Source organism: Cygnus atratus, unplaced genomic scaffold, assembly GCF_013377495.2.
Source record: "Cygnus atratus isolate AKBS03 ecotype Queensland, Australia unplaced genomic scaffold, CAtr_DNAZoo_HiC_assembly HiC_scaffold_62, whole genome shotgun sequence".
Lineage (NCBI taxonomy): Eukaryota > Metazoa > Chordata > Aves > Anseriformes > Anatidae > Cygnus > Cygnus atratus.
In genome coordinates, this window is record NW_026110187.1 from 43,319 (window position 1) to 68,526 (window position 25,208).

At 45.3% G+C, this 25,208-nt stretch overlaps 2 protein-coding genes across 2 annotated transcripts in view; both read left to right on the forward strand.

The window, feature by feature from the left end:
• The first annotated feature begins 1,911 nt into the window (after positions 1 to 1,911).
• LOC126913767 (claudin-15-like) lies at positions 1,912 to 5,732 on the forward strand. The gene is made up of 4 exons (XM_050716961.1): positions 1,912 to 2,146; positions 4,065 to 4,146; positions 4,658 to 4,771; positions 5,648 to 5,732. The coding sequence occupies exons 1-4, from the start codon at positions 1,912 to 1,914 to the stop codon at positions 5,730 to 5,732; spliced, it is 516 nt and encodes a 171-aa protein (XP_050572918.1).
• A 3,886-nt stretch (positions 5,733 to 9,618) lies between these two features.
• LOC118261414 (maltase-glucoamylase-like) overlaps positions 9,619 to 25,208 on the forward strand; it is a 33,422-nt gene continuing 17,832 nt past the window's right edge. Inside the window, exons 1-18 of the mRNA XM_035572243.1 lie at positions 9,619 to 9,742; positions 10,353 to 10,426; positions 13,486 to 13,606; positions 13,697 to 13,806; positions 14,670 to 14,821; positions 16,076 to 16,247; positions 17,415 to 17,514; positions 18,188 to 18,300; positions 18,857 to 18,982; positions 19,262 to 19,393; positions 19,627 to 19,746; positions 20,195 to 20,308; positions 21,113 to 21,197; positions 21,926 to 22,043; positions 22,628 to 22,799; positions 23,596 to 23,712; positions 24,167 to 24,321; positions 24,779 to 24,863. Of these exons, the coding sequence (XP_035428136.1) occupies positions 9,619 to 9,742; positions 10,353 to 10,426; positions 13,486 to 13,606; positions 13,697 to 13,806; positions 14,670 to 14,821; positions 16,076 to 16,247; positions 17,415 to 17,514; positions 18,188 to 18,300; positions 18,857 to 18,982; positions 19,262 to 19,393; positions 19,627 to 19,746; positions 20,195 to 20,308; positions 21,113 to 21,197; positions 21,926 to 22,043; positions 22,628 to 22,799; positions 23,596 to 23,712; positions 24,167 to 24,321; positions 24,779 to 24,863 (2,190 nt within the window). The remainder of the gene's footprint in view (positions 9,743 to 10,352; positions 10,427 to 13,485; positions 13,607 to 13,696; positions 13,807 to 14,669; positions 14,822 to 16,075; positions 16,248 to 17,414; positions 17,515 to 18,187; positions 18,301 to 18,856; positions 18,983 to 19,261; positions 19,394 to 19,626; positions 19,747 to 20,194; positions 20,309 to 21,112; positions 21,198 to 21,925; positions 22,044 to 22,627; positions 22,800 to 23,595; positions 23,713 to 24,166; positions 24,322 to 24,778; positions 24,864 to 25,208) is intronic.

A 25,208-nucleotide genomic window follows, 5' to 3' on the forward strand; every position in this document is an offset into this window, starting at 1 on the left:
TCACCCCATAGCTCTGTGACCCCATAGACCCCATAGACCCCCATCACCCCATAGCTCTGTGACCCCATAGACCCCATAGACCCCCATCACCCCATAGATCTGTGACCCCATAGGCCCCATAGACCCCCATCACCCCATAGCTCTGTGACCCCATAGGCCCCATAGACCCCATCACCCCATAGCTCTGTGACCCCATAGGCCCCATAGACCCCATCACCCCATAGCTCTGTGACCCCATAGACCCCATAGACCCCCATCACCCCATAGCTCTGTGACCCCATAGGCCCCATAGACCCCATCACCCCATAGCTCTGTGACCCCATAGACCCCATAGACCCCATCACCCCATAGCTCTGTGACCCCATAGACCCCATAGACCCCATCACCCCATAGCTCTGTGACCCCATAGGCCCCATAGACCCCATCACCCCATAGCTCTGTGACCCCATAGACCCCATAGACCCCCATCACCCCATAGATCTGTGACCCCATAGCCCCATAGACCCCCATCACCCCATAGATCTGTGACCCCATAGACCCCATCACCCCATAGCTCTGTGACCCCATAGGCCCCATAGACCCCATCACCCCATAGCTCTGTGACCCCATAGACCCCATAGACCCCCATCACCCCATAGATCTGTGACCCCATAGCCCCATAGACCCCCATCACCCCATAGATCTGTGACCCCATAGCCCCATAGACCCCCATCACCCCATAGATCTGTGACCCCATAGACCCCATAGACCCCCCATCACCCCATAGATCTGTGACCCCATAGCCCCATAGACCCCCATCACCCCATAGATCTGTGACCCCATAGACCCCCATCACCCCATAGCTCTGTGACCCCATAGGCCCCATAGACCCCCATCACCCCATAGCTCTGTGACCCCATAGGCCCCATAGACCCCCATCACCCCATAAACCCCATTCCCCATAGATCCGTCACCCCATGGATCCGTCACCCCATAAACCCCATTCCCCCAAACCCCACTCCCCACCCCCTCCCTTTTGTCCCCCCCCCCTTTGTCCCCCCTCCCTTTTGTCCCCACCCCCCGCCCCCCCCCCTTTGTCCCCACCCCTCCCGGTCCCCATAAAGCTGCCCCCCCCCCCCCGAGGCCACCGCCGCTGCCACCGCTGCCACGGGCGCCGTGAGTCCTCGTGTCCCCGCGCGCTGCCACCCCCCAGCCCCGACCCCGAGACCCCCTGTCCCCAACCCTGACCCCGCTGTCCCCATCCCGTCCCCGGTGTCCCCAACCCTGACCCCCGTGTCCCCATCCCGTCCCCGGTGTCCCCATCTCGACCCCGAGACCCCGGCATCCCTGACCCCGGTGTCCCCAACCCCGACCTCAGTGTCCCCAACCCCGAGACCCCGGTGTCCCCTTGAGCGTCCCCCAACTGAGACCCCGGTGTCCCCTTGATTGTCCCCAACCCTGACCCTGGTGTCCCCTCGAGTGTCCCCAGCTGAGACCCCAGTGTCCCCCCGAGTGTCGCCAACCCCGGTGTCCCCAACCCTGCGACCCTCGGTGTCCCCAACCCCGGTGTCCCCTCGAGTGTCCCCAACCCTGGCGTCCCCAACCCTGAGACCCTCGGTGTCCCCAACCCCGGTGTCCCCTCGAGCGTCCCCTTGAGTGTCCCCAACCCCGGTGTCCCCAACCCCGACCCTGGTGTCCCCAACCCTGAGACCCCCGGTGTCCCCCCAAGTGTCCCCAACCCCATTGTCCCCCAAAGTGTCCCCAGCCCCGGTGTCCCCAACCCCGGTGTCCCCCCGAGTGTCCCCTCGAGTGTCCCCGACCCCGACCTTGGTGTCCCCAACCTCGAGACCCTCAGTGTCCCCAGCCAAGCCCCAGCTGTCCCCCCGAGTGTCCCCAGCCCCGGTGTCCCCAGCCCCGCTGTCCCCGTCCCCGATGCCCCCCTGCGCCCCCGCCCTGGGCTGGGGGGTGGCCCTGGGGGTGGCCGTGGGCGCCGTGGGGTGGGCGCTGCTGGTGGCCTCCCTGCCCCACGGCGCCTGGGGGGTGGCGGGGGGCCAGGCCACCGCGGTGGCCGCTGTCACCGTCACCCGCGGGCTCTGGAGCGACTGCGCCACCGATGCCACCGGGGTGACGTCCTGCGTGCCCCTCGTGTCCCTGCTCACCCTGCCCGGTGAGGGGTTATGGGGTTTGGGGGGGGGATATGGGGGATTTAGGGACACTGGGGGGACATGGGGACATGGGGGGGATATGGGGGATATGGGGACATTGGGGACACTGGGGGGACATGGGGACATGGGGGGATATGGGGGATTTAGGGACATTGGGGACATTGGGGGGACATGGGGACATGGGGGGGATATGGGGGATATGGGGACATTGGGGACATTGGGGGGGACATGGGGACATGGGGGGGATATGGGGGATATGGGGACATTGGGGACACTGGGGGGACATGGGGAAATGGGGGGGATATGGGGGGGATATGGGGACATGGGGTAGATATGGGGGATATGGGGTCGTGGGGGGGATATGGGGTCGTGGGGGGGATATGGGGACATTGGGGACATTGGGGGGACATGGGGACATTGGGGGTATGGGGGGTGTGGGGTGACGTCCTGCGTGCCCCTCGTGTCCCTGCTCACCCTGCCCGGTGAGGGGTTATGGGGTTTGGGGGGGACATGGGGACATTGTGGGGATATAGGGGTGGGGGGGTGGGGGGGGCTACGGGGGCTATGGGGACACGGGGGGCGTTGGGGGACATGGGGGGCACACTGGGGCACACAGAGGGACATGAGGGGGACAACGTGGGGGGGCTACGGGGACATATGGTGACGCTGGAGGACGTGGGGGGGGGCCATGGGGCCATGGGGGGCTATGGGGAGGCTATGGGGTCATGGAAGGGCTATGGGGTGCTATGGGGGGGCATGGGACCATGGGGGGGGGTGTGGGGTGATATGGGGGGGCTATGGGGGGGCCATGGGGCTATGGGGGAACCATGGGCGGGTCATGGGGCCGGGGGGGCGGGGGGGGGGGCGCTATGGGGCCATGGGGGGGCTATGGGGAGGCTATGGGGTCATGGAGGGGCTATGGGGTGCTATGGGGGGGCATGGGGCCATGGGGGGGGGGTGGGGTGATATGGGGGGGCTATGGGGGAGCCATGGGGCTATGGGGGAACCATGGGCGGGTCATGGGGCCGGGGGGGCGGGGGGGGGGCGCTATGGGGCCATGGGGGGGCTATGGGGAGGCTATGGGGTCATGGAGGGGCTACGGGGCTATAGGGGGGGCATGGGGCTATGGTGGGGGTATGGGGCGATATGGGGGGGACTATGGGCGGGCTATGGGGGGGTCATGGGGCTATGGGGGGGCCATGGGGGGTCCCTGACCTCCCCGCCCCCCCCCCCCCCCCCAGGATACCTGCAGGGAAGCCGGGCGCTGGCTCTGGGGGCCGCGGTGCTGGGGGCCCCGGGGCCGCTGCTGCCCCTCCTGGGGGCTGCGGGGGGGCAACGGCGGGGCCGGGCCGCGGGGGGGGTCCTGCTGCTGCTGGCCGGTACGGGGGGGTGGCATGGGGGGGGACGGGGGGGGAGCGTTGGGGGGGGGGGTATGGGGAGGGTTGTGGGGGGTCATGGGGGGGCTACGGGGGATGGGGGGGCACGGGGGAGGCATGGGGAAGGGGGTGGGGGGGCCTATGGGGGGCTATGGGGGGGCTATGGGAACTGGGGGGGTCATGGGGGGGCATGGGGAGGGGGCTGGGGGGTCTATGGGGGGGACATGGAGGGGGTATGGGGCCTGGTGGGGGGGGCACGAGGGGCTCTGGGGGGGCTTCGGAGGGCGGGGGGGGCAGGGGAGGGCTATGGGGGGGCACAGGGAGCTATGGGGGGGGCCATGGGGGGGTTACGGGGGGTTATGGGGGGGCTGGGGGAGGGGTTATAGGGGATTATAGAGGGTTATAGGGGGTTATAGGGGGTTTATAGGGGGTTTACAGGGGGCTATGGGGGGGTTATGGGGGGCTGGGGGGGTTACAAGGGGGCGGGGGGGAGTCTGGGGCCTGCACCCATGGGTGCCCCCCCCCCGTGTCACCCCCTGCCCAGGTCTGGGGGCGCTGGGGGCGGCCGCTTGGTTTGGGGCCGCAGTCAGCCAGGAGTTCTTCGACCCCCAGCACGCGGGCGTCAGGTGGGGGGGGGGCGCGGGGGGGGGACATGGGGCGGGGCATCTGGGGGAGGGGGTCCAGGGGGGGTGTGGGGATGGGGAGGGGGAAATTGGGGGGGGGGTATGGGGGGAGGTTCACTGTGGGTTATGGGGGGGGGGGGGGGGCAACAATATGGGGGGGGCTGGGGGGGGTCCCATGCTGGGGGGGGCAAGGGGGGGGGTCTCATGGGGGGGGCAAGGGGGTGGGGGTCCCATGGGGGGGCGTGGGGGTGGGGGGTGGGGAAATCTGGGGGGTTTGGGGGGGCTATAAGGGAGTATGAGGGGTAAGGGGGGGCATGGGGGGGGTCTCACGGGGGGGTCAGGGTGGTTGGGGGGGTCCCGTGGGGGGGGGGTTGGGGGGTGGCGGGGAATTTGGGGGGGGGTAAGAGGGGTTGGGGGAGCTGGGGGGAACCAATGGTGGGGTTTTGGGGGTGCCGGGGGGGGGTCGAGGTGTTTTTTTTAGGGGGGGGGTCACGTCCTTGCCCCCCCCCCCCAGGTACGAGCCGGGCCCGGGGCTGTTCCTGGCCGCGGGGGGGGCGGTGCTGGCCGGGGCGGGGGGGGCCGTGCTCGTCGCCTCGTCGCGAGGACCCCCCCGGCACAGGACCCCCAGGTGAGGGACCCCCTCCCCAAAAACGGGACCCCCCCCCCCTAAATTTTAGACACCCCCCCAAAAAAAACCGCCCCCCCAAAAAACGCCCCCCCCAACCCCCCCCCCTCCCCCAACCCCTCCCCCTCCCCAAAATAGGAACCTTCCCCCCCCCAAATGGAACCCCTCCCAAAATGGGACACCTCCGCCCCATCTGGGCCCCCCCCCCTTGGTAGAATCCCCCCCCAAAGTGGGAGCCCCCCCGAAAAAAAATGGACACCCCCCCCTCCCCCGAACTGGACCTCCTCCTAAACTAGCCCCTCCCCAAAGTAGGATTCCCCCCCCCAAAAAAACGGCCCTCTCCCCCAAAAATGGGACCCGCCCCCCCCCGCACAACTGCAACCCCAAAGCTGTGACCCCCCCCCCCCATAAAAAAGGGTACCCCTCCCCGAGCATATTCCCCCCCCCCAAGTGGGGGTGGGGCCCAAAGTGCCCCCCCCCCCCAGCGTGGGCCACCTCGAAAAATGGGGACCCCCCCCAAAATGTCCCCCCCCAATAGTGGGACCCCCCCCCAAAGTGCCCCCCCCCAAATTATGACACCCCCACCCCGCCGAGTGGGACCCCCTGCTCCAAAGTGGGAATCCCCCAAAGTGCCCCCCCCAAAGTACTCCCCCAAGTGGGCGCCCCCCAGAGAGGGACCCCCCCCCAAATTGTGACCCCCCCCAAAACTGTGACCTCCCCCCCCATCACTATGTCCCCCCATATAACCCCCCCAGCAGAGAACCCCTTTGCCCCCCTCCCAAAAAAAAAAAATCCCCCCCTTCCTGCTGGGGAGGGGCCGAGGTTTGGGGGTGCCCCCCCCATTAACCCCGTGCCCCCCCCCCCCCCAATTTCCCGCAGCCACCCCCTCGGGGGCCCCCCCCGGCCCCGGGGCGCCTCTGCCGCCAGCCTGGGGGACAAATACGGGCGCAACGCCTATGTGTGACCCCCCCACAACGGGGAACACCCCCCCCCCGGGAGGACCCCCCCCCAAGAGTGGGGACCCCCCTTGGGGAAAGGAAAGTGGGGTCCCCCCCCAAGGCAAGCGGGACCCTCCAAGAAGAATGGGCCCCCCCCCCCAGGATAACGGAGACCCCCGGACCATGAAGACCCCCCCACAAGGACAATGGGACCCCCAGGGACAATGGGGACCCCCCCCAAGGACAATGGGGACCCCCCCAAAAAAAAAAAAGGGAGCCCAAAGGACAATGGGGACCCCCCCTCAAAGGAAAATGTGGACCCCCCAAGGACAATGCTCCCCCCGGACCCTAAAGGACCCCCCCCCCCCCTCAAGGACAATGGGACCTCCAGGACCATGAGACCCCCCCCCCGGACAATGTGGACCCCCCCAAAGGACTATGGGGACCCCCTCTGAGGACCATGAAGATCCCCCCCCAGGACAATGGGGACCCCCCAGGAAAATGGGGACCCCCCCCAAGACAATGGGACCCCCCAAAAATGGGGATCCCCCATGGACAGCGGGGACCCCCCCGGAATGATGCCCCCCCCCCCCAGGACAATGGGAAGGGGTCTTTTGGGGGGGTCTGGGGGGGGGGGGTCTGTTCCTGTCAATGGTAATTACAGCGCTAATGATGTGGCGCTGCACCAGTGCTCCCAGTATACACCAGTGCCCCCAGCACCCTCCCACTATCCCCCAGTCCTCCCAATATCCTCCCAGTGCTCCCAGTGCCCCCCCAGTGCTCCCAGTATCCTCCCAGTGCCCATGCCCTACACCTATGACCATGAAATTCTATGACCATGAAGGTCTACATCCATGGCCATGGCCATGAACCCCTATACCCATGGCCATGACCATGAAGCTCTACCATGACCATGCCCCGTGAAGGTCTACCCCCATGCCCATGACCGTGACCCGCTACACCCATGGCCATGACCCTCTACACCCATGCCTGTAACCATGAAGCTCCGCACCCATGACCATGACCCTCTACACCCATGGCCATGGTGACCATGACCATGAAGCTCTACACCCATGGCCATGACCCTCTACACCCATGGCCATGGTGACCATGACCATGAAGCTCTGCACCCATGACCATGACCCTCTACACCCATGGCCATGGTGACCATGACCATGAAGCTCTGCACCCATGGCCATGACCCTCTACACCCATGGCCATGGTGACCATGACCATGAAGCTCTGCACCCATGGCCATGACCCTCTACACCCATGGCCATGGTGACCATGACCATGAAGCTCTACACCCATGGCCATGACCCTCTACACCCATGGCCATGGTGACCATCACCATGAAGCTCTACACCCATGACCCTCTACACCCATGGCCATACCCATGAAACTGCACACCCATGAACATGACCGTGATCATGACCGTGACCATGGAGCTCGACACCCATGACCCGCCCCCCCTCCCCCCCCCCCGCATCACGTGCTCCTCCCACCCGATAAATGCGATCGTTTTCCCAGCCGAGCCTTCGCGTCCTCCTTTTACAGCCCGCCGTGGCCTCCAGCGGGGCCTCCAAGGTGACCGGGGCCGGGCTTTCATCGGCCATAAACCTCCCCGGGGCTGGCCGGCCACGTGACCGCCCCGCTCGTTATCTCGGCCCTATCAAAGGCTCAGAGATAACACCGAGGCTCGTGGGATTTCCTGGGCCTCCTTCCTGCTGGCCTCCGCTCCTGGCCCAAAAAGCGCAATTTTTGGTCAGAAAACCCCCGTTTTTTCGGTTCTTTTTTGAATACAAATATTTTTCAGAATTTTTATCAGCCAGCGGTGATTCACAGCAATTCCTGGAGCAGCCCATAATAATAATTATCATTATTATTTTTATAATTGTCATTGTCATTGTTATTATTATTGTTATTTTTATTATTATTAGTAGTAGTATATTATTATTATGACTATTACTATTATTACTACTATTACTTTTATTCTTACTCTTCTTCTTCTGATTATTTTTATCATTTCCTGAGTTCCTGGGTAGGTGTTCTGTCATTTCTATGCAAAAGAAGCAAATTTTGGGGGTGCCTGTGTCCTGGAGGGTGGAGATTTACCCAGGGTGCCTTTATGATGCCTTTATTTAATTTTAATATTAATATTAATTTTAATTTTGATTTTAATTTTAGTTCTAATAACCTGATTTCATTTTAATTCTAGTTCTAGTTCTAGTTCTAGTTCTAATTCTAATTCTAATTCTAATTCTAATTCCAGTTCCAATTCCAATTCTAATTTTAGTTCTAATTCTAGTTCTAGTTCTAATTCTAGTTCCAATTCCAATTCCAATTCCAATTCTAATTTTAGTTCTAATTCTAATTCTAATTCTAATTCTAGTTCTAGTTCTAATTTTAATTCTAAATTTAATTTTAATAACCTGATTTCATTTTTAATCCTAATTTTAATTCTAATTTTATTTGCAGAGCCTCAATTTCAGTTTAATTCTAATTTTATTTCTGATTTTAATGCCTTTGTTTCAGGTAATCCAGGCCTTGGGAATTGCATGCCCATGCCTCTCCCTAGTTGAATCCATCAGGACGCAGGAAGACTCTTGATTTTGTTGAATTTTAACTTATTTTCAGTCTTTTGGCATCCCTCTGCTTCTTGCTACCATGTCTTGGCTCAGCGCAAATGGGCAATAAACCCTCCAAAATGTCTTTTTTTATTTATTTTTTATCACATAGTATTGCAAATCAGGGAAACGCCTGGTTTGGACACTCTGCAGAATCAGCAAAACCGGAAACCTTTTTTAAAAAAAATAAAAATAAGCCATTTACGGCAGCGTGCGGCTGCCATTGGCCAGGTTTGTTAATAAATGACGTGCCCAGATGATAACGAGACGGAATAAAACCAGGAATTACGGCCTCAAAACCGCAGCTGGCAAGGAAGGCGGGAGGGCTGTAAGGTGCGTTACTGAATTTATTGCTTTCCTGTTTTTCTAGGAATTTTGCTCCGCGGTTCCATTGTGGGAGAGCAGATGTTTAGAGCTCAAATTTCTTCATTTTTGGTGCTTCCGTAGTTGGCAATTAAAAAAAAAAAAAAAGTGAATTTTATGGTTGGTTGGGAGGGCCACCTTGTGCAAAAATTTTAATAAACTTTAATATTGATATTTTACCATCCCCCATTGATTAATGCTATATTTTAGGGCTCTTTTTTAAGGCTCTTATTCAATATTTAGCCAATAAGAAAGAAAATTGCAGAGAGGAAGATTTGTATTGTTTTGTGCTTTAAATGCATTTTTTTTTCTATATAACCAGAATTTCTTGGGGTGCTGGAGCATGGGAGGGGAAGAGATGTAAAAAGTTCAACCTGCTTTTTCACCAAAAAAAAAAGCTTTTTCAAAAGGATTGCCTTTGAGTTATTATTCTGAAATAGAAAAGTATTTTGGACTTATAATTTATTTTTTTTTTTACAAATAAATGTGGTACCCTTTGCAAGGGCAAATCAATATCCTCCTGCAGAAAACACAAATTTTTAGTCATTTGAAAAATACTTTTTTCAAAAGTTTTTTTTTTTGAAAACATATTTTTTTCAAAACCCGATTTTTCGTTTTTGTTTCTTGAATTTCAGTAAAGATTAAAAAAAAAGAATCTGTAATTAGAATCGGTCAAAAATTCTGTGTTGAACATACTTTTGCAGGAAGATGTGATGAATAACGATGTCCTCCGTGTGGTTTGAATTGTTTGGAATGTGAGAATTATTGAAATTAATGCTTTTAAAAATGCTATTTAAAAAGATTTTATTTTATTTTTTAATGCATACATTAAGGGCACAATTTAAAATAGAAATAATTGCCAGCTTTTCAAAAAAATTGTTGTTTTTTTTTGGTTTCCTCACACAATGGTGTTTCTCCATAGATGGGAAAGGCGAAATTCAGCAAATTGGAAATAATTTTTATCGCCCTCTTCTGCTTGGTGGTGGCTGTGGCTTGCGTCCTCATTGGCATTTTGGCGACGAGGGAAGAGGGAACAGAAGATACCAGTAAGTGTCAATTTCGGGGAAAAAAAATCACCATCTTGGAATTTTCAGATTAGTTTGGCAAAAATCCAATAAAGAAAAACAATAGAAATTTGCAGAAATTGGATTCTGGAGCTGAATGGGAAGGATTCCTTTGGAAATTGAGGGAATTCTTGTAATGCCTGTTGTTGGGGTCTTGGAAAATGTGGGAAAGCAAGAAAATGTGCATTCTTTTCCTTGTGTTTTTGCAAAAATTTACAGCGTTCTCTTCTTGGCAAGTTTCCCGTTTTAATCATTAACCAAAGGTAAACTGGAATCACATGCTGATAGCAGGAAATAACCCAAAATGTTAATTTTTATTATTTTATTACATCAGAAATCACTCAGAAACGTCCTGAAAAAATGAAAAAATGCAGGTTTTCTCTCTTTTTTTTTTTTTTGGTGGTCGTAAAATTTTGTATAAGCGGAGACGTAGCCGCGGTTTGGAAGGGACGTTGGTGGTTTGGTGCTCTGGGGGCGAGAAACAAAAACCAGTTAGGAGGGCATGGGAATAATGTGTGTTTGGGGTAAATTAAACGGCGTGAAATGTTTGTCCATGACCCGAAATTAACCTCTGGGTTCCTTCGCCTCAAAGCGTTTTCCCCAACCTGCCTGAACGTGACAGAAGCTGAGAGGATCGACTGCATCCCGGATCAAGTCGCCACCAAGGTCTGGAAATACTCAAAAAAGGTGTAAAAAAACAGGTTATAGCCAAAACCCAGGGCTGATATTACTCACATTTCATAATACTAAAACACATTATTTATATAAAAGCATCTTTTTAAACATTTTTTCAACCTGCAAGTGCCTAATTATTCTTGGTAGTGTGCAAATACCAATTTTAACAACCAATTTTAACAACAAGTTTTAACAACCAATTTTTAAACCAATGTTTAACCAATATTTAAAAGTTTTAAACCAATGTTTAAACCAATACTTAAAAATTTTAAACCTGTCTTTCACCCATATTTAAAAATTTTAAATTAAAAACTTAAATTGAAAAAACATTATTTTTGAAACCAATTTCAGCCCATTACAAAGTCTGATTTTTCTCCTCAAGGGAGCAAGAAAGCCCACACCATGGATTGGGGTTGGGAACAAAATTAGGCCCAAATGAAGCAATTTGGGAAAAATTTCCTCTAGGCTTTGGTGCAACCTGGCTTCATGGCAAATCATGATATGCCAGAAGTGCTTTTTTTTTGGTGTGATGTCAGAAACGAACTCTATAATTATTTAATAATAATTTAATTATTAAATATTGCTGGATTTGAGAAGAAGAGGGAAATCTCATCGCCATCAGATCGCCTTTTTATGGCGAGTCCCACGTTGTGCATAATTCCTACCGTTTCATATCATAGGCATTAAACATTGCAGAATTTGAGGATAAAAACAGAGAATCACATGCTTTGGGAATTCTTCTGCCCACAGCAGTGCAGCAAAGATTTGGTGAAATTTTATTTATTTAAATTTCGTGTTGTGCATTACCCATAAGAGTCCATTGATTTTTAAGCATTGAAAATTTCTTTCCTTATTGAAGACTGTAAAGTTGATGTGATGGAATAATTGAATAATTCTCTAATAAGTAACAGAAGGCAAGTTATTGTTGCCTTTTTTTCACTATTAAGTAGATTTTTGGCTAAATGTTGGCTGGGAAATTTTCAATTTGTGGAAGCTCGTAGAGCCAGTTAGCATACATCTTGCTTTTCTTTTTCATCCAAAATACCCAAACAAAACAAAACAAACAAACAAAAAAACAAATGAGCTCATAAAACTAGAATTATTGAGCAGAGAGGGATGGGGAGAAAATAGCCATTTTCTAGCCAGCCACAGGACCAAGGGAAATGAAACGCTCGAATACAAGCTTGACGCAACTCGCGAACACACCCTGGTATCACCTACCATGACCAGCACGCGTGCTAATTGGGGATTTCATTGTTCTTTTTCTGATAAAACCCTGCTTGATCCGGGGAATTTTACACACAAACCAGCACGTGCACAGTCATACCTTGCCTTGATCCTGGGGGCAGAGCTCAATGTTCAGCGGTTATCGCCGCTATCAAGGTTGTCTCTGGATAAGCTCTTTATTTTTGGCCCCGGTGCCTCTATCAGCATTTGGGAAGTCGCTTTTATAGCCCAGAGGGCAGGGTGAGCTTAAATATTTATGTAAAATCATAACTTTGATAATAGCACGGGCCCCTTCTTCGGGTGGACTCTGCTCCATCACCTGTGGTGGATGTGAACGATATGTTCTCTACGATACGTGCTATAAAGCGTACACTCTAAGTTCCTACTTAAATGTGCTTATTTAAGCATTAATATTTAAATATTCTCCTCTAATGTTCTTATTTAAATGGAAGGAATAATTGGAAGGTAGCAGAAAGTTGGAGAAAGAGGATGTTGGGTGTCCCAGTGTGGGACAACCAGTTCACTTCTAATATTCAGTAGTTGTTTTCTGATACTTAATAGTTGTTTTCTGATACTAAATATTCATTTTAGTAATTTTCTGATATTCAATAGTTGTTTTAAAAATATTTAGTCTTAATAGTCATTCAGGCAGTTGATATATTTTACAATCAATTTGGATACAAAGTGAATTTTGGTTTATCTTGGGTGGTTTTGTAGGCACATCTATGTTTGCTGCAAAATTGAGCCGAAGTTTATAAAAATGAGCTTTTCTTGGGCTTTTGCACAAAAGTGGGGGAAATTGGTGTGGTTTTAAGCTGCTCCAAATCCAGCCTGGTTCTGCATTGACTGAAATGGGGAGAAATCGGCCTTGGGAAAGTCCTGGAGATCTTCACGTTGGGTTGAGGACACTGGTGGACCTTTGTTCCCCATGAAATTCCGTGGGTATCATCACAACGATGCTTTGACCCCAGGAATGACGCATATTGCTAACGATAACAAAAATAATTGGATGCTTAAAGTAACAGAGGGCCCATATCTTGCTTTCAAACGTGACACTCATTCACAGCGTGGGTGAACAACTTAATTCCTTCCAGAAAAATGAAAGTATTTATTGGGCTGGAAAGTTTTATTGGTTTATTGGGCTGGAAAGGTTGCTGTCACTACTCCAACACGTGTGCTTTACATGACAGACTGAACTGCTTTTATTTATTTATTTATTTATTTTTATGCCTTTGCTTTAAATAAAGTCAATTTAATCTCCATTTGAGGCCATGCAGAGCTAATTTGAAAATTTCTGGTATTTCAACATGAGGTTGGAATGATCCATGCATCAGGTGCTCCATTTGGAGACACTTATAAGCCACAAAGGAAGCAACTGATTTGTCTTTATACCAAAATTATTGCTTTTTTCATTATTTTTTAAAACATTGCTTCAATGCTAAAAATTTTAAAGCAGAAATTTTAAAAACATTGCTTCATTTGCTTTAAAACACTCCTCAGCCTACGACCTTTTTTATCCCATCTGCCATGGCAATAATTTCTTTAAAAAACTTAATTTGCTGGTGGCATTAAGGAAGAACAAATGTTCCCACATCCTTTTTGTTTATTTATTTTCAGAACTAATGAGCAAATTTCTAGTTTCAATCCCCCAAAACTCTTCTTGGCACCCAACTGACCTGATAGGATGTTTGGAGATGGAACTGAGTGGCTGGAAAATACTTTATAGGGTTTTTGGTGGATGTACCTTGTGTGAATTTCGTAAATTTTATGACATGGGATTTATTTGTGGAAAAAATCACCTTTTTTGCTTTGTTTCGGACCAGAACCTGTGCAACCTCCGTGGCTGCTGCTGGAGCCCCCAGAGTGACACCAGCGTGCCCTGGTGCTACTTCTCCTCCAACCATGGCTACAAAATGGGGGGACAAGTGCAGTCAAATCCACAGGGTGAGTTCACACACCAAGAACTGGGAACACACGGATCCCAGTAAAATCAATGATTTTATAATTTGTTTATTTTAATTTCCCCACCCCAAGGGTTCCAAGTTTTGTTGAACCGGCTCTCCTCACCGTCACTTTTCGGGAATGACATCAACACCGTGCTCCTCACTGCAGAATATCAGACACAAAATCGCTTTCGGTTCAAGGTGAGCTTTTCCAAGTTTAATGTGTTTTGTTTTTTTTTTTTACAAAATTTTGGCCTGGGTGGTGCACAAGGGAGATTCTACAAGATCATAAAGGAATTAATTTGATTTAGTAATGAATCCTCTTTCTTGTCCTGTGACGCCTACCAAAAATACCACTCCTTGTGCTTCAAATGAAAAAATTTGGACCAGGAGAAACCTTTCTTGTACCTGGAGGAGCAATGGGTACAAAATCTTTAACACGAAAGCATTCATGCAGAAAAAAATCCCCCAAAATAGTTTTGTTTTTTTTTAATCCTACTTCCATTTTTCCCCCTTTTCATCAGAAAAGAGTTTTGGTTCAAGTACTTTTATTAATTTCTTTATGGCTTTAGCACATCCAAAGCATGTTGTGTAAAATTCAGTGGCCGTTGATGGATTTTGAACCTGGGCTGGACTTCTCTTGCCCTATTTTTGTCCTTTTTAAAATTTTTTGGGGGGGGGATGGAGGGCATTTGCCACACGTTTTCCTGCCAGAAATGTGGAAGTTGGGGTGGGTTTGCTATAACCAGCCAATATAGGATGTACAGAAAGACTGGAAGTGAGATGCTGTGAAATGCCTAAAAATATTATTATGCAGAATTTGAGCATAATTAGCCATGGGAAAAATACTCTCAGATCAAGTAATGATGGGAAATGTCTAAATATATATATGAATATATATCTGACTCCAGTCAGATCACCTCCATAACTGGTCTCTAAGGCCCCTTCCATCCATGATTCACAGTCCATCCCAGTCAGATCTCTTCCATAACTGGTCTCATTAGATGTTAAATCTGGAAAGTGCTAAATTCATTAATGTTTAACATCCCAGTGTTCCTTCACAGATCACTGACCCCCAAAACAAAAGGTTTGAAGTCCCCCACGAGCACGTGGGGACCTTCAGTGGATCAGCGGCCTCCAATTTAAAATACAAAGTTGATGTCCAGGACAATCCCTTTAGCATCAAGGTGACCCGAGCAAGCAACGGAATAGTCCTGTGAGTAACTTCGGGGCTTTTTATTTATAATATTGTGACATCATCTTCTTTTTTTTTGGTTGGTTGGTTTGCTTTGGTTTTGTTTTTTTTGGTTGATTTATTTTATTTTATTTTCTACTCTATTTTATTTTATTTTGAAGGTATGGTCACATTGGGAGCTCTTTCAGGCATGCCAGCTCCTGCTTTTCTTCTTTTGATGGATGAACAGCATGGAAATATTCTTTCAATGTAAAATTGGAAATATTCTTTGCGAAATTTGGGCGATGGGGAGCTCCATCTCACAGGATCTTTTGCCCTGTTGCTTCCGCACCCTCTTTTCCCCTTAGTCTTGGAGAAATCTTCACAGCTACTTTGTGCCATAAATTCAGGGCAATTATTCCTCAGTTCCTCAATCATTACAAACCCTTGGCAGCACTTAAAATCGCTATTTTTTTTGTGTCTTAATTACGCTCAATCTGCAATTCTCAACCATCAATATCAGGCCATGCCTTATGCATATGATATAGGACTTTTTCCTACCAGCCAGCAGTAAGCTATTTCTAGTGAAATAGGAATAAAATATGAAAAGTGAAGCATTTAAATCCCTTTATTTCCTTAGGAAAATACAAAAAAACAACACCCAAACATGAACTAAACCTAAACCAACACCGGGGCCCATTAAAAGGCGGAAGCACCTGGAGGAAATATTTATTAAACCAATTAAGAAGTGATTATCAGCCTGACCACTAGCAATTCTTCGAGTTTAATTAGCTAGGATTTGCTTTCGTCCTCCGGGCTTTGTATTGTTTACTTTGTTAAAAGCCTTACTAAGGACTAATTTGCTGTTAACGACAGAGCTGGTGTTCAGGAAGCCACCTCTGATTTAACTGAGGCGTGGAGGGGAGAACACGTCATTTAATCCAGGGGGACCTGCTTGAAATAACACTCCGGAGGGTTGTTTATATTATCCTTAGTCTTTTTATTTAATTGAGAACAAAACAAAGTTGCTTTTCATGAAAAAAAAAATCACCACTAATGAATTATTGTTTAAACACACAGTATTTTTAGTGTGGTATGCAAAAAAATATGGTTTTGGCCGTAATATTACGCCCAAGTGACAAAATCACTTTCTTCAAAATTCAAATTCGAAATTTCTTCTTTGTTTCTTTTGAAATCAATGGCTTGGGATTTATTTATTTATTTATTTATTTATTTATTTTGCATTTAGCAACACAAACAGATCTGACCTTCCCATTTTATCCCAAATTCCCACAGGTTCGACACCTCCATTGGCCCACTGGTGTACGCCAACCAGTTCTTGCAGCTCTCAATCAAACTCCCCAGCAGCAACATCTATGGCGTGGGCGAGCACGTGCACAAGCAATTCCGGCATGATGTCAACTGGAAAACCTGGCCCATGTTCAGCCGGGACTCTGCCCCTTCAGGAGTAAATAAATCTTATTATATTTACTTTGGGCAAATCCTGCGATCCAGACATATTGCGCAGTTGGCACCTCACCAGAATCCATTTTATTTTACTTTATCATTTATTTTTTTTCTACCGAGTGCTGCATGTGATTGCAAAATGGTACATATAATCAAGTAAAATTGCTAGTGGAATAGCTTTCGGTCAATATTTGCAGTGATTTGGTCAATATGTACAGTATTGCAACATGCTGCCTATCAGCTCACGAGCATCGAAATCTTACACTTTTCTTTTGCTGATAAAAGAACAAAAAACAGCCTGGGTGTGCATCACCACATGCAGAACTCAGTCGGTACACCACTTTCCCTTGTAGCTCAGGAAATAATGCATTTGGCAGCTGTTGCTTTACAAAACGTAATAGCTCTATCAGCTGTTTATGTATTTTTTCTACTTATTTTTTTGTTCCCCCACACTTTTTTTTTTTTCCCCAAAGTGATCCAGCTTCCAAGAAGCAGATTATTACTTTTTTGGTTTGGCTTCCCATACATAATATATTTTTGTTTGTTTCTTTGGGGAAAATAGTCAAATAATTATCACTATGGTTATTCATATCTTTGGGGCTTTTTGAGAAAAAGGAAATATCTGCTAGAGCGTGCTAGTCCTTGACAAGGTAATATTGCAAAAATTAAATAAAAAAAATAGAATTACATTTCTGGTGTAATTTCTGGGCGCATTAAAGTGAGATTGTTGCAGCACTGATCCTCTTGTTGAAATAGGATTCAGGAGAATGGGTCAGTGCCTGCAATTAATTAATATTTTAAAAGAAGTATATTTCATAATGTTGAAATATTGCCTATGGGCTGCTACAACTATTTTGTTTTTTCAACCCAAAACTAAGGCAAGTTGTTTCTTAATTTTCTACAACAAAATGCATTGCAGAAATGGTTGTGTTTATTTTCTTTCCATCCATGTTAGAATTTATAATCTTCATCCTTTTAATAATTGCTAATCAGAGGTTTGAAGTCTTATCTGTATGGCTCCAAGGGAGGCAGGTTTTCCCCAAATCTGGGCTTTCGGTTAATTTTGAGCAAATTTTACATTCCCATTTTGAGAAGCTTAACCTCACAGGTGGTATATTTTTTCTTTGAGATATTGGGTTTTTAATCATCTTTTCTGTTTTCCTTCAAGAACATGGATAACTTATATGGTGTTCAGACTTTCTTCTTGTGTTTGGAAGACAAAAGTGGAGCTTCTTTCGGTGTTTTCTTGATGAACAGCAATGCGATGGGTAAGCACGCCTTCTCCACAGCTTTACTCACTGCAAAAAACAACCCCATTTTTGGATGATCTGCAGGGCTATTGCACTGCAAACCTGCTGAACTGGTGCCAGTTTTTTAAAAAGAGTCAATTTTTCGAAAAAAGCTGTCTTAAAATGTGTAACAGCAGTCATTGCAAGGATTTACTCATGTTTCCTATCTAAATAGCTCACAGTTATTCTTAAGGTTTTGTTGACCACTGCCATGGGCATTTTTGTTTGGGGTCAGGGATGTTTTTGCTAAAGAGATTAAAATCAGAACCTAATTTTAACATAACTTTAAACAGCACTTGTAAATATATGCCCTTAATTTTCCTTCATTAAGGCAAATCAGGCTTATTTTCCTTAGTTAAGGAAAATGGTGCTTATTTGGATGCTGAAGTTGAAATATTCAAGTGTCCTGAGGCTGAAAATTTAATGAGAAGAAGTTGGATTTCTCTTTTTGGACTGTAAAGGACTGTAACTATGAACATTTTAACAAATTAAGATAATTAACATTTTTTAAAGGAGCTGAAAATTTTTCATTTTAAGCTCAAGTAACTTAGCTTTTGGGTTTACTTGATTTTTTATATCTCATATCATCATAACAGTTACTGGAGATTTAGGAAATATCGCATCCCATTTTTGTGTGTTTTTTGGCTTGCAGAGTTCGCCCTGCAACCGGCGCCAGCTGTCACTTACAGAACAATTGGCGGAATTCTGGATTTTTATGTCTTCTTAGGCGACACTCCCGAGCAAGTGGTGCAGGAGTACGTGAAGGTAGGCATCCACCCTCGGGGGCACCCAAGCCCTGGGCAGTTGGTTCTTGGTCATACTGCTTTGGTCAGGGTTGATTTTTGGCCAGATGTTGTCCAATCTTTGGCTTTGCTCTTTGCAAATCATCGTTATTGATGTTGAGTTAATAATTGTGTTGAGCGTTGAACGTTGAGTGTCGAACATTGAGCGTTAGAGCATTAAAGTTCTGAGGATTAAAATATTAAATAACAAATAATTAAATATTGTAATTTTTTTTTTTTTTTACAAAAAGCTTATTCTTTTATGTAAGACAGCAAATAAGTGGATATAATGCCAGCAAACAGAATGAGTTGCCACTTTTAAAAATAATATAATAACTTGATGGGTAGCAATTGATACGTCGGTCTCGGCATCATCTTTTTCATTTGGCTTTTTTTGGGGAAAAAGCGCAGAAAAAATTCACAGTTGACGGAGATCGCTTCAAATGTGGCTTCTCACGCTCCAGTTGAATCCCTTTGAGGAGTGGAAATTTAGGGAATCGGACCCAAAAAGCTCATCCCTTTTTGGTTTTAATTTCCAGCTGGTCGGATTGCCGGCGTTGCCTTCCTATTGGGCTCTCGGGTTTCAGCTTAGTCGTTATGATTATGGGTCTCTGGACGAGGTGAAGGCGGTTGTGGAGCGGAACAGAGCAGTTGGACTTCCTTACGTGAGTAAAAATGTGACTTTTCATAGAGAAGGCAGCAAAATTGAGCAGAAACAACCAAAATATCTATTTTTCCCAATGTCTGATTTTCTGATGCTCTCAGAAGCCACAGAACATCAGCATCAAGAGACAATTTTTCCCAGTTTCGTGAAAAAAACAAGACTGGTGGGTAATCATTAGAAATAGACACCTGCATCCAGTTGATTGTATCAGCTGATTTTCCAGAAATTTTAATCAAAATGCAGCACATCCCAGAGTCAAGTATTGCTTCTTTTCTTTCAGGATGTTCAATACACAGATATTGATTACATGGAAGCAAGAAAAGATTTTACTTATGACAAAGTGAATTTCAGAGACCTCCCTAATTTTCAAACTTATCTGCACAACTATGGGCAAAAATATATTCTCATACTGGTAAGCATTTATTATTATTGGTAACAATTATAATAATATATTTTACTATGACATTACATCAAATACATAATATTATATATTATGTATTATTCAAAAGAAACGAACTATTTTTCCTTTTTAAATAATATCAGGATAATTGAACATTGCTACACTTGACATCCTTAGAGTTGCTGGGCTCAGTAACAATGGGTGCACATTTTCTGTAGTATTGTAATTTTTTTCCATTTTTTTAGGATCCAGCTATTAGCACTGAGCGTCTTGCGGACAATTCGTCCTACCCATCCTATGAGAGGGGAGAAAACAAGAAAGTTTGGATTAACGAATCCGACGGCGTAACACCCTTAGTTGGCGCGGTAAGGAAGTATTTCAATTTTTTAGCAATTTTCTGTCAAAAAAAAGCAATTTAGCAATTTTCTGTCAAAAGAAAAAAAAAGATTTTAAGTGGCCAGGAGATGCCGGTAGCCAACATCGGTTTATTTTCAATTATCACAGAGCAATTTCCCCTTTAGTGCTTTGAAAATTTCTTTAGAAGAAGTTTACAAATGTATCTACTTACTGCACAATTTTGCATAACTTGATTTTGACTTAAAAAATGACTTTTGAGCTGAAAATTCAAGACATTAACAACTTCTTTCTAAGTGTAAATACTCTTTTGCAATCCATATCTCAAAAGTCTTCTCCTGATGCCTGTATCAACACTGTCCTGCAAAAATAATAATTCTCAGTTTTAATACCCAGAATGTTTTGTTTTTTCCATAGCACCATCAAAAGTTTTATTTGATTTTTTTCCTTTTTATTTAGGTGTGGCCAGGCAGAACCGTCTTCCCAGATTTCACCAGTCCCACCTGCACCAGCTGGTGGGTGTCAGAATGTCAAGAGTTTCACAAAGAAGTGCCGTATGATGGGCTCTGGATTGTAAGGAATTCACCAATTTTTTGCTTTTTGAAAAAAATAGAAAGTTTTATTTATAAAAAAAAAAAAAAAAAAGGTTTATTGTGAATAACCTGAAATCCATGCAGGATTTGTACACCTCTTCTGAAATATTCAATGAATTTTGGCATTTTGGTTGATTTTTTTTTGGTTGTTTGTTTGTTTTTGTCAGAGGACTTTTTGCATTTAATTTTTAATTTTATTTAATATTTATAAAATCCTCACATTTCACTGTAATGCATTGGATACTTGCTTCTTTCAGTCAAGGCTATTCAGCGTAGTTTTATTTATCAAAGAATTGATGGTGACTGTGATCATAACTCCTACAGTAGCTTTTATTTTTAATGAACTATCTCTTTAGGTAGAGAAAAAGTGAACACCTTTTGTAGCATTTGGGATTTTTACTGCGTAAGGACATTTTTCTTTTCAGGCTGGAACACGCAGCCTGTGGGTTGTTTTTATTTTGTGCAAATATTTGGGAATTTGTAGAAAAATAACGCAGGATTTGGGAAAAGCTGTAATTTCTCCAGCTTGGGTGAAATCCTACCATCACCACTTTGTTCTAAATTCATCATTTTGACATTCAGAAAGACTTTTTTGATGATTTCGCACATCGGTGTCGTGGTTGCTGGAGGAAATAATAAATATTATTTTCTGTGCTTCTTGTGCACTCCGGTCAGCAGCTACAAGTCACTTTGCAATTATATAGTTGGGTGAAAGTCAAAAAAATATCGGTGTTGGGAATGTTTTAGCTTCAATTTGAAATTGGAATTTTCCATTTTTTTTCAGGATATGAATGAAGTAGCCAACTTTGTTCAAGGCTCAAGTAATGGTTGTGACCAGAATGAATTAAACTACCCACCTTACACGCCCCGTAAGTCTGTCGTCTTTAGCAAAAAAAAAATAAAAAGTCTTTTAGCAAAAATTCTGTGGATAATTGTGTTATCAGTTAAAAAGATACGGAGGGATTTTACTGTGGGTTTTATAGATTTTTTTGGAGTACTTTTATTGACTGAAAGTAAATATATACCAAATGCCAGGTCAAAGATGTGGTTTATATGGCTCACTAGAAAAGAATATCTTGTTTTACACCCATCAGAATAATAAATGAAGGTTGTCAGTGCCTTAATTGTATATAATAATTGTATCTTTTTAATTGACAATGGTAATTGTTTTATTACCATCTATATCACCTACTATTTCAATGTCAATAATTGGAGGTGCAGGCAATGCTAAAGAGGAACTGAAATTCTTGATCAAGCCAGACCTTTGATCATTGCTAGACAATGGGCATGGCCAGATCAAATGGTTCAGAAATTTTGGGGTATAGTTTTTGGGCGAGTCCTTCCTGGCATGTGAAATACAGCTTGAAGCTGGATTTAATCTTATGAAATTGGAAAATTTGGTGTACGTTAGCCTCAGGCTGGTAAATCCCATCCCATTGGCAATGCTTAGGAGTGTGCAGGGAATTATTTTGCTTTCTATGCGGATTGCTGTGAGATACAGAAAGTTTGAAGGCAGAATACTTCTTTGTATGTAATTAAAAGTAAATCAATTAAATTCAATCCATTAAAATACATTTCCCAAACTGCTCTATCGCAGGAATTCTTGACCGACTCTTGTATTCCAAGACACTCTGCATGGATGCAGTGCAAAATTGGGGGAAACAATATGATGTCCACAACCTTTTTGGATACTCCATGACTCTGTCAACACAAGAGTAAGGAAGACTTCTTAACATCTCAAATTAAAAATGAATAAATAATAATAATCAGAGTATCATAGAACCATTACGGTTGGAAACAACCTTCAAGAGTAGAGCCAATGCCCTTGATTTTGGGCAATTCACTTCCCAAGGAACCCAATCTGGGGGTCGATAGGAATTATCAGACCTCTGCATCTCCAATCTTTCCACAATGGGCATTCAAAATCGCATTTTTGAAATTCAAATTAAATTTTCGAGTCAAAATTTAAAGCCCTAGCATTGGATTTTGGTGACGCAGTTCTGCACATAGAGCAAAGCTGAAAGGAGACCCAGGCTTTGTTTTTTAGAGTTAAAAAGTGATGAAGGTTGGCAGGCAAAAGCGAAAGGGTTCTTTAAGGTTGGTGAAATTATTGATGCTAGTGAAATTAATGATGATAGTGAAATTAATAAAAATAATAATTTAGTTAATAGACACCTTAAAAATTAGGGGAGTCTGTGTCCTTAGCTTATTAAATCAGTGAATATAAGTGTAGGTAGAGCTACTCATCTCCATACCCTCTTTATTCTTTGCCCAGTTCCACTCTTTTTTGATTTTTCAGAGCCATCAAAGCTATATTTCCTGGGAAACGAAGCTTCCTTCTTTCAAGGTCTACTTTTGCGGGGTCTGGGAAGTACGCGGGACACTGGCTGGGAGACAACGCCGCCACGTGGGATCAGCTCAAATGGGCGATTCCCGGAATGCTGGAATTCGGGCTCTTTGGAATCCCTTATGTACGAAATGGTCATTTTTGGTACCCTTTTACAACAAAAATTTAAATTATGCCCAATCAAGCTTGATACGTATAAACCCATCTGTGTAAAAGTCTTATCATAGAACTGTGGAATGGTTTTTGTTGGAAGGGACCTCTAAAGATCATCTAGTTCAACCTAATTCCACCTTTCAAAGCTTAAAATTAATCCCTTTGGGAGTCTATTTAAATATTTTCTTCCCAGGAATAAGTGATTTTATCTTTACACCATTTCCCTCTATTGAATATGTGTGTGTATGGATATCAAATATAAGATTTTGTGTTTCAAGCCACCTCATACCTCTGGGAAAGTCTTTAAATGCAATTATTAATGAAATGCCCACATCCCTTTCCAGGATGTGGGCATTTTTATTTGAATTTCTGTGACCTTGGTACTATTATGCTAATTTATGCATATTAGCACCAATGAGCAGTTTTAGCTTGGAGTCGGTTTAGCTTTCTGTAGGACCTATATTTGAATAATTCTAACTCCACGTGCGCAGATGTTGGGCTGAAAAGTATTTACTGAAAAGTCAATTTCTACCTGGCTACTTCGTGTAATATCTCTAGAATTCTGGGGTTCAAACAGAGGAAAACACAATGGAAAATATAAAATTTAGGTACAGATGAGAGATTTGGAGAAATGGGATGTAGAAATGGGATAAATGGCTCTATGACCCTAGGCATCAATTAGGGATGAACAGAAAAATCTCCGTATCTTTAGAGGATTTTTGGTAGAGATATGCCGTGTGCTCAACACATTCTGGTTTTATTTTAAGATTGGAGCAGATATTTGTGGTTTCTTTGATGACGTCACAGAAGAACTTTGCCGGCGATGGATGCAAGTAGGAGCATTTTACCCATTTTCCAGGAATCACAACACCGAGCTATGCAAAGTAAGTTGTACATCCTGTTACAGAGATTCATCTTGTGATAAGCTATCGCATTTCTGTTCTGGTAGTTAATACTAAATTAAATTCAGAATCTGTGAAAATAAATTCAGAATTCTGAAAATAACTTCTGAATTCTGAAAAATAAATTCAGAATTCTGAAAAATAAATTTCTACCACTAGTAGTTAAACAGTAGACTGGTTTGAAATTGGTGCAACCTTATGCTTAGGAAATCCTTGCTGCAAATAATTTAGGGTTCAGAAAGGTTTAGCTTTGTAAGGATTAATTGTAGGCACCAGAGAATATGCTTGGCATTGTTTCATTTTTGTAAATCTATATCTGACATCAAATTTCATCCCCGTTGGTGTCCACGAATGTCTTGTGCTTGCCAGAACATCCTGATTTTTGGCAGCACCCCATAGACCACAGAAATTAAAATTGCTTTTTGATTACTTTCAGCCCCAGGATCCTGCCTACTTTGGAGCCGATTCGATTTTGGTGAAAACCTCAAAGCACTACTTGAACATCCGCTACACGCTGCTGCCCTACCTGTACACGCTCTTTTACAAAGCTCACACTCAAGGAGACACGGTGGCACGGCCGGTTTTGCATGAGTATGTTCCCAAATCCATTCTTTTTTCCTAGAAAGAAAGAATTCTATCCCAAATCTGTTCTTCCTAGAAAGAATTTAACCATGTCTAGTTTGTGAAAGATACTGCGCATTGGAATATGCACAATGTCTGAATTTTGAAATACAATTTTAGAGTAAACTGGAGAGTCATCAAATCCATCTATAATTTCTGCACACACATCATAATTATCAGTTACTCTAAGAGTTGCTATGAAATTTCATTAGCAGCTGACTAAATTATTCTCCATCAGCATGTCTATTTTACAAATTTAATTTTCCTGCCTTTATTCCTATTTATTTTCTTGAAGCTCTTAAACTACATTAAGAAACACACCCAGACACACTTATGCACAGGCATAATTAATGCAGACTAAATTAATAAGCTATGTATTTACCTAAGATTAAGCACAATTAATGCCATTGCTTTCCTTTTTGCTTAGGTTTTATTCTGATGAAGCAACATGGAGTGTGGACAAGCAGTTCCTGTGGGGTCCTGGCCTGCTCATCAGCCCCGTACTTGACCAAGTAGGTTTCACTGTCTCAATGTTTGATATTATTTGATATTTGACATCTTGATATCAATTCCCGTCATGAATTCCCGAGGAACCTCAAGTCAAAAACTTCAGCTTTCTTACAGCAAATTGCAGCAGAACCCCCTCAACAAGTTGAATGCCTTGACCATCTACCCCCCTCATTCTTTTATTCCTTCAATTTGAAATTGCCTTCCGATTTTCTGAGTTTTGGGACAATATTGTTACTCAGCCTAAAAGTAAGGAGAAAGATCAGATTTTTTCTCATTGTCAGCTTTACTACAATTTTGGAAATTTTGGCCTATTGGATTAATTTGCATTCAAATATGAAATTTGTCTC

Coding starts and splice junctions, on each gene's coding strand:
- LOC126913767 (XM_050716961.1), top strand. CDS start 1,912: ATGCCCCCCTGCGCCCCCGCCCTGGGCTGGGGGGTGGCCCTGGGGGTG. Junction 2,147..4,064: donor GTCCCTGCTCACCCTGCCCG/GTGAGGGGTTAT, acceptor CCCCCTGCCCAG/GTCTGGGGGCGCTGGGGGCG. Junction 4,147..4,657: donor CCCCAGCACGCGGGCGTCAG/GTGGGGGGGGGG, acceptor CCCCCCCCCCAG/GTACGAGCCGGGCCCGGGGC.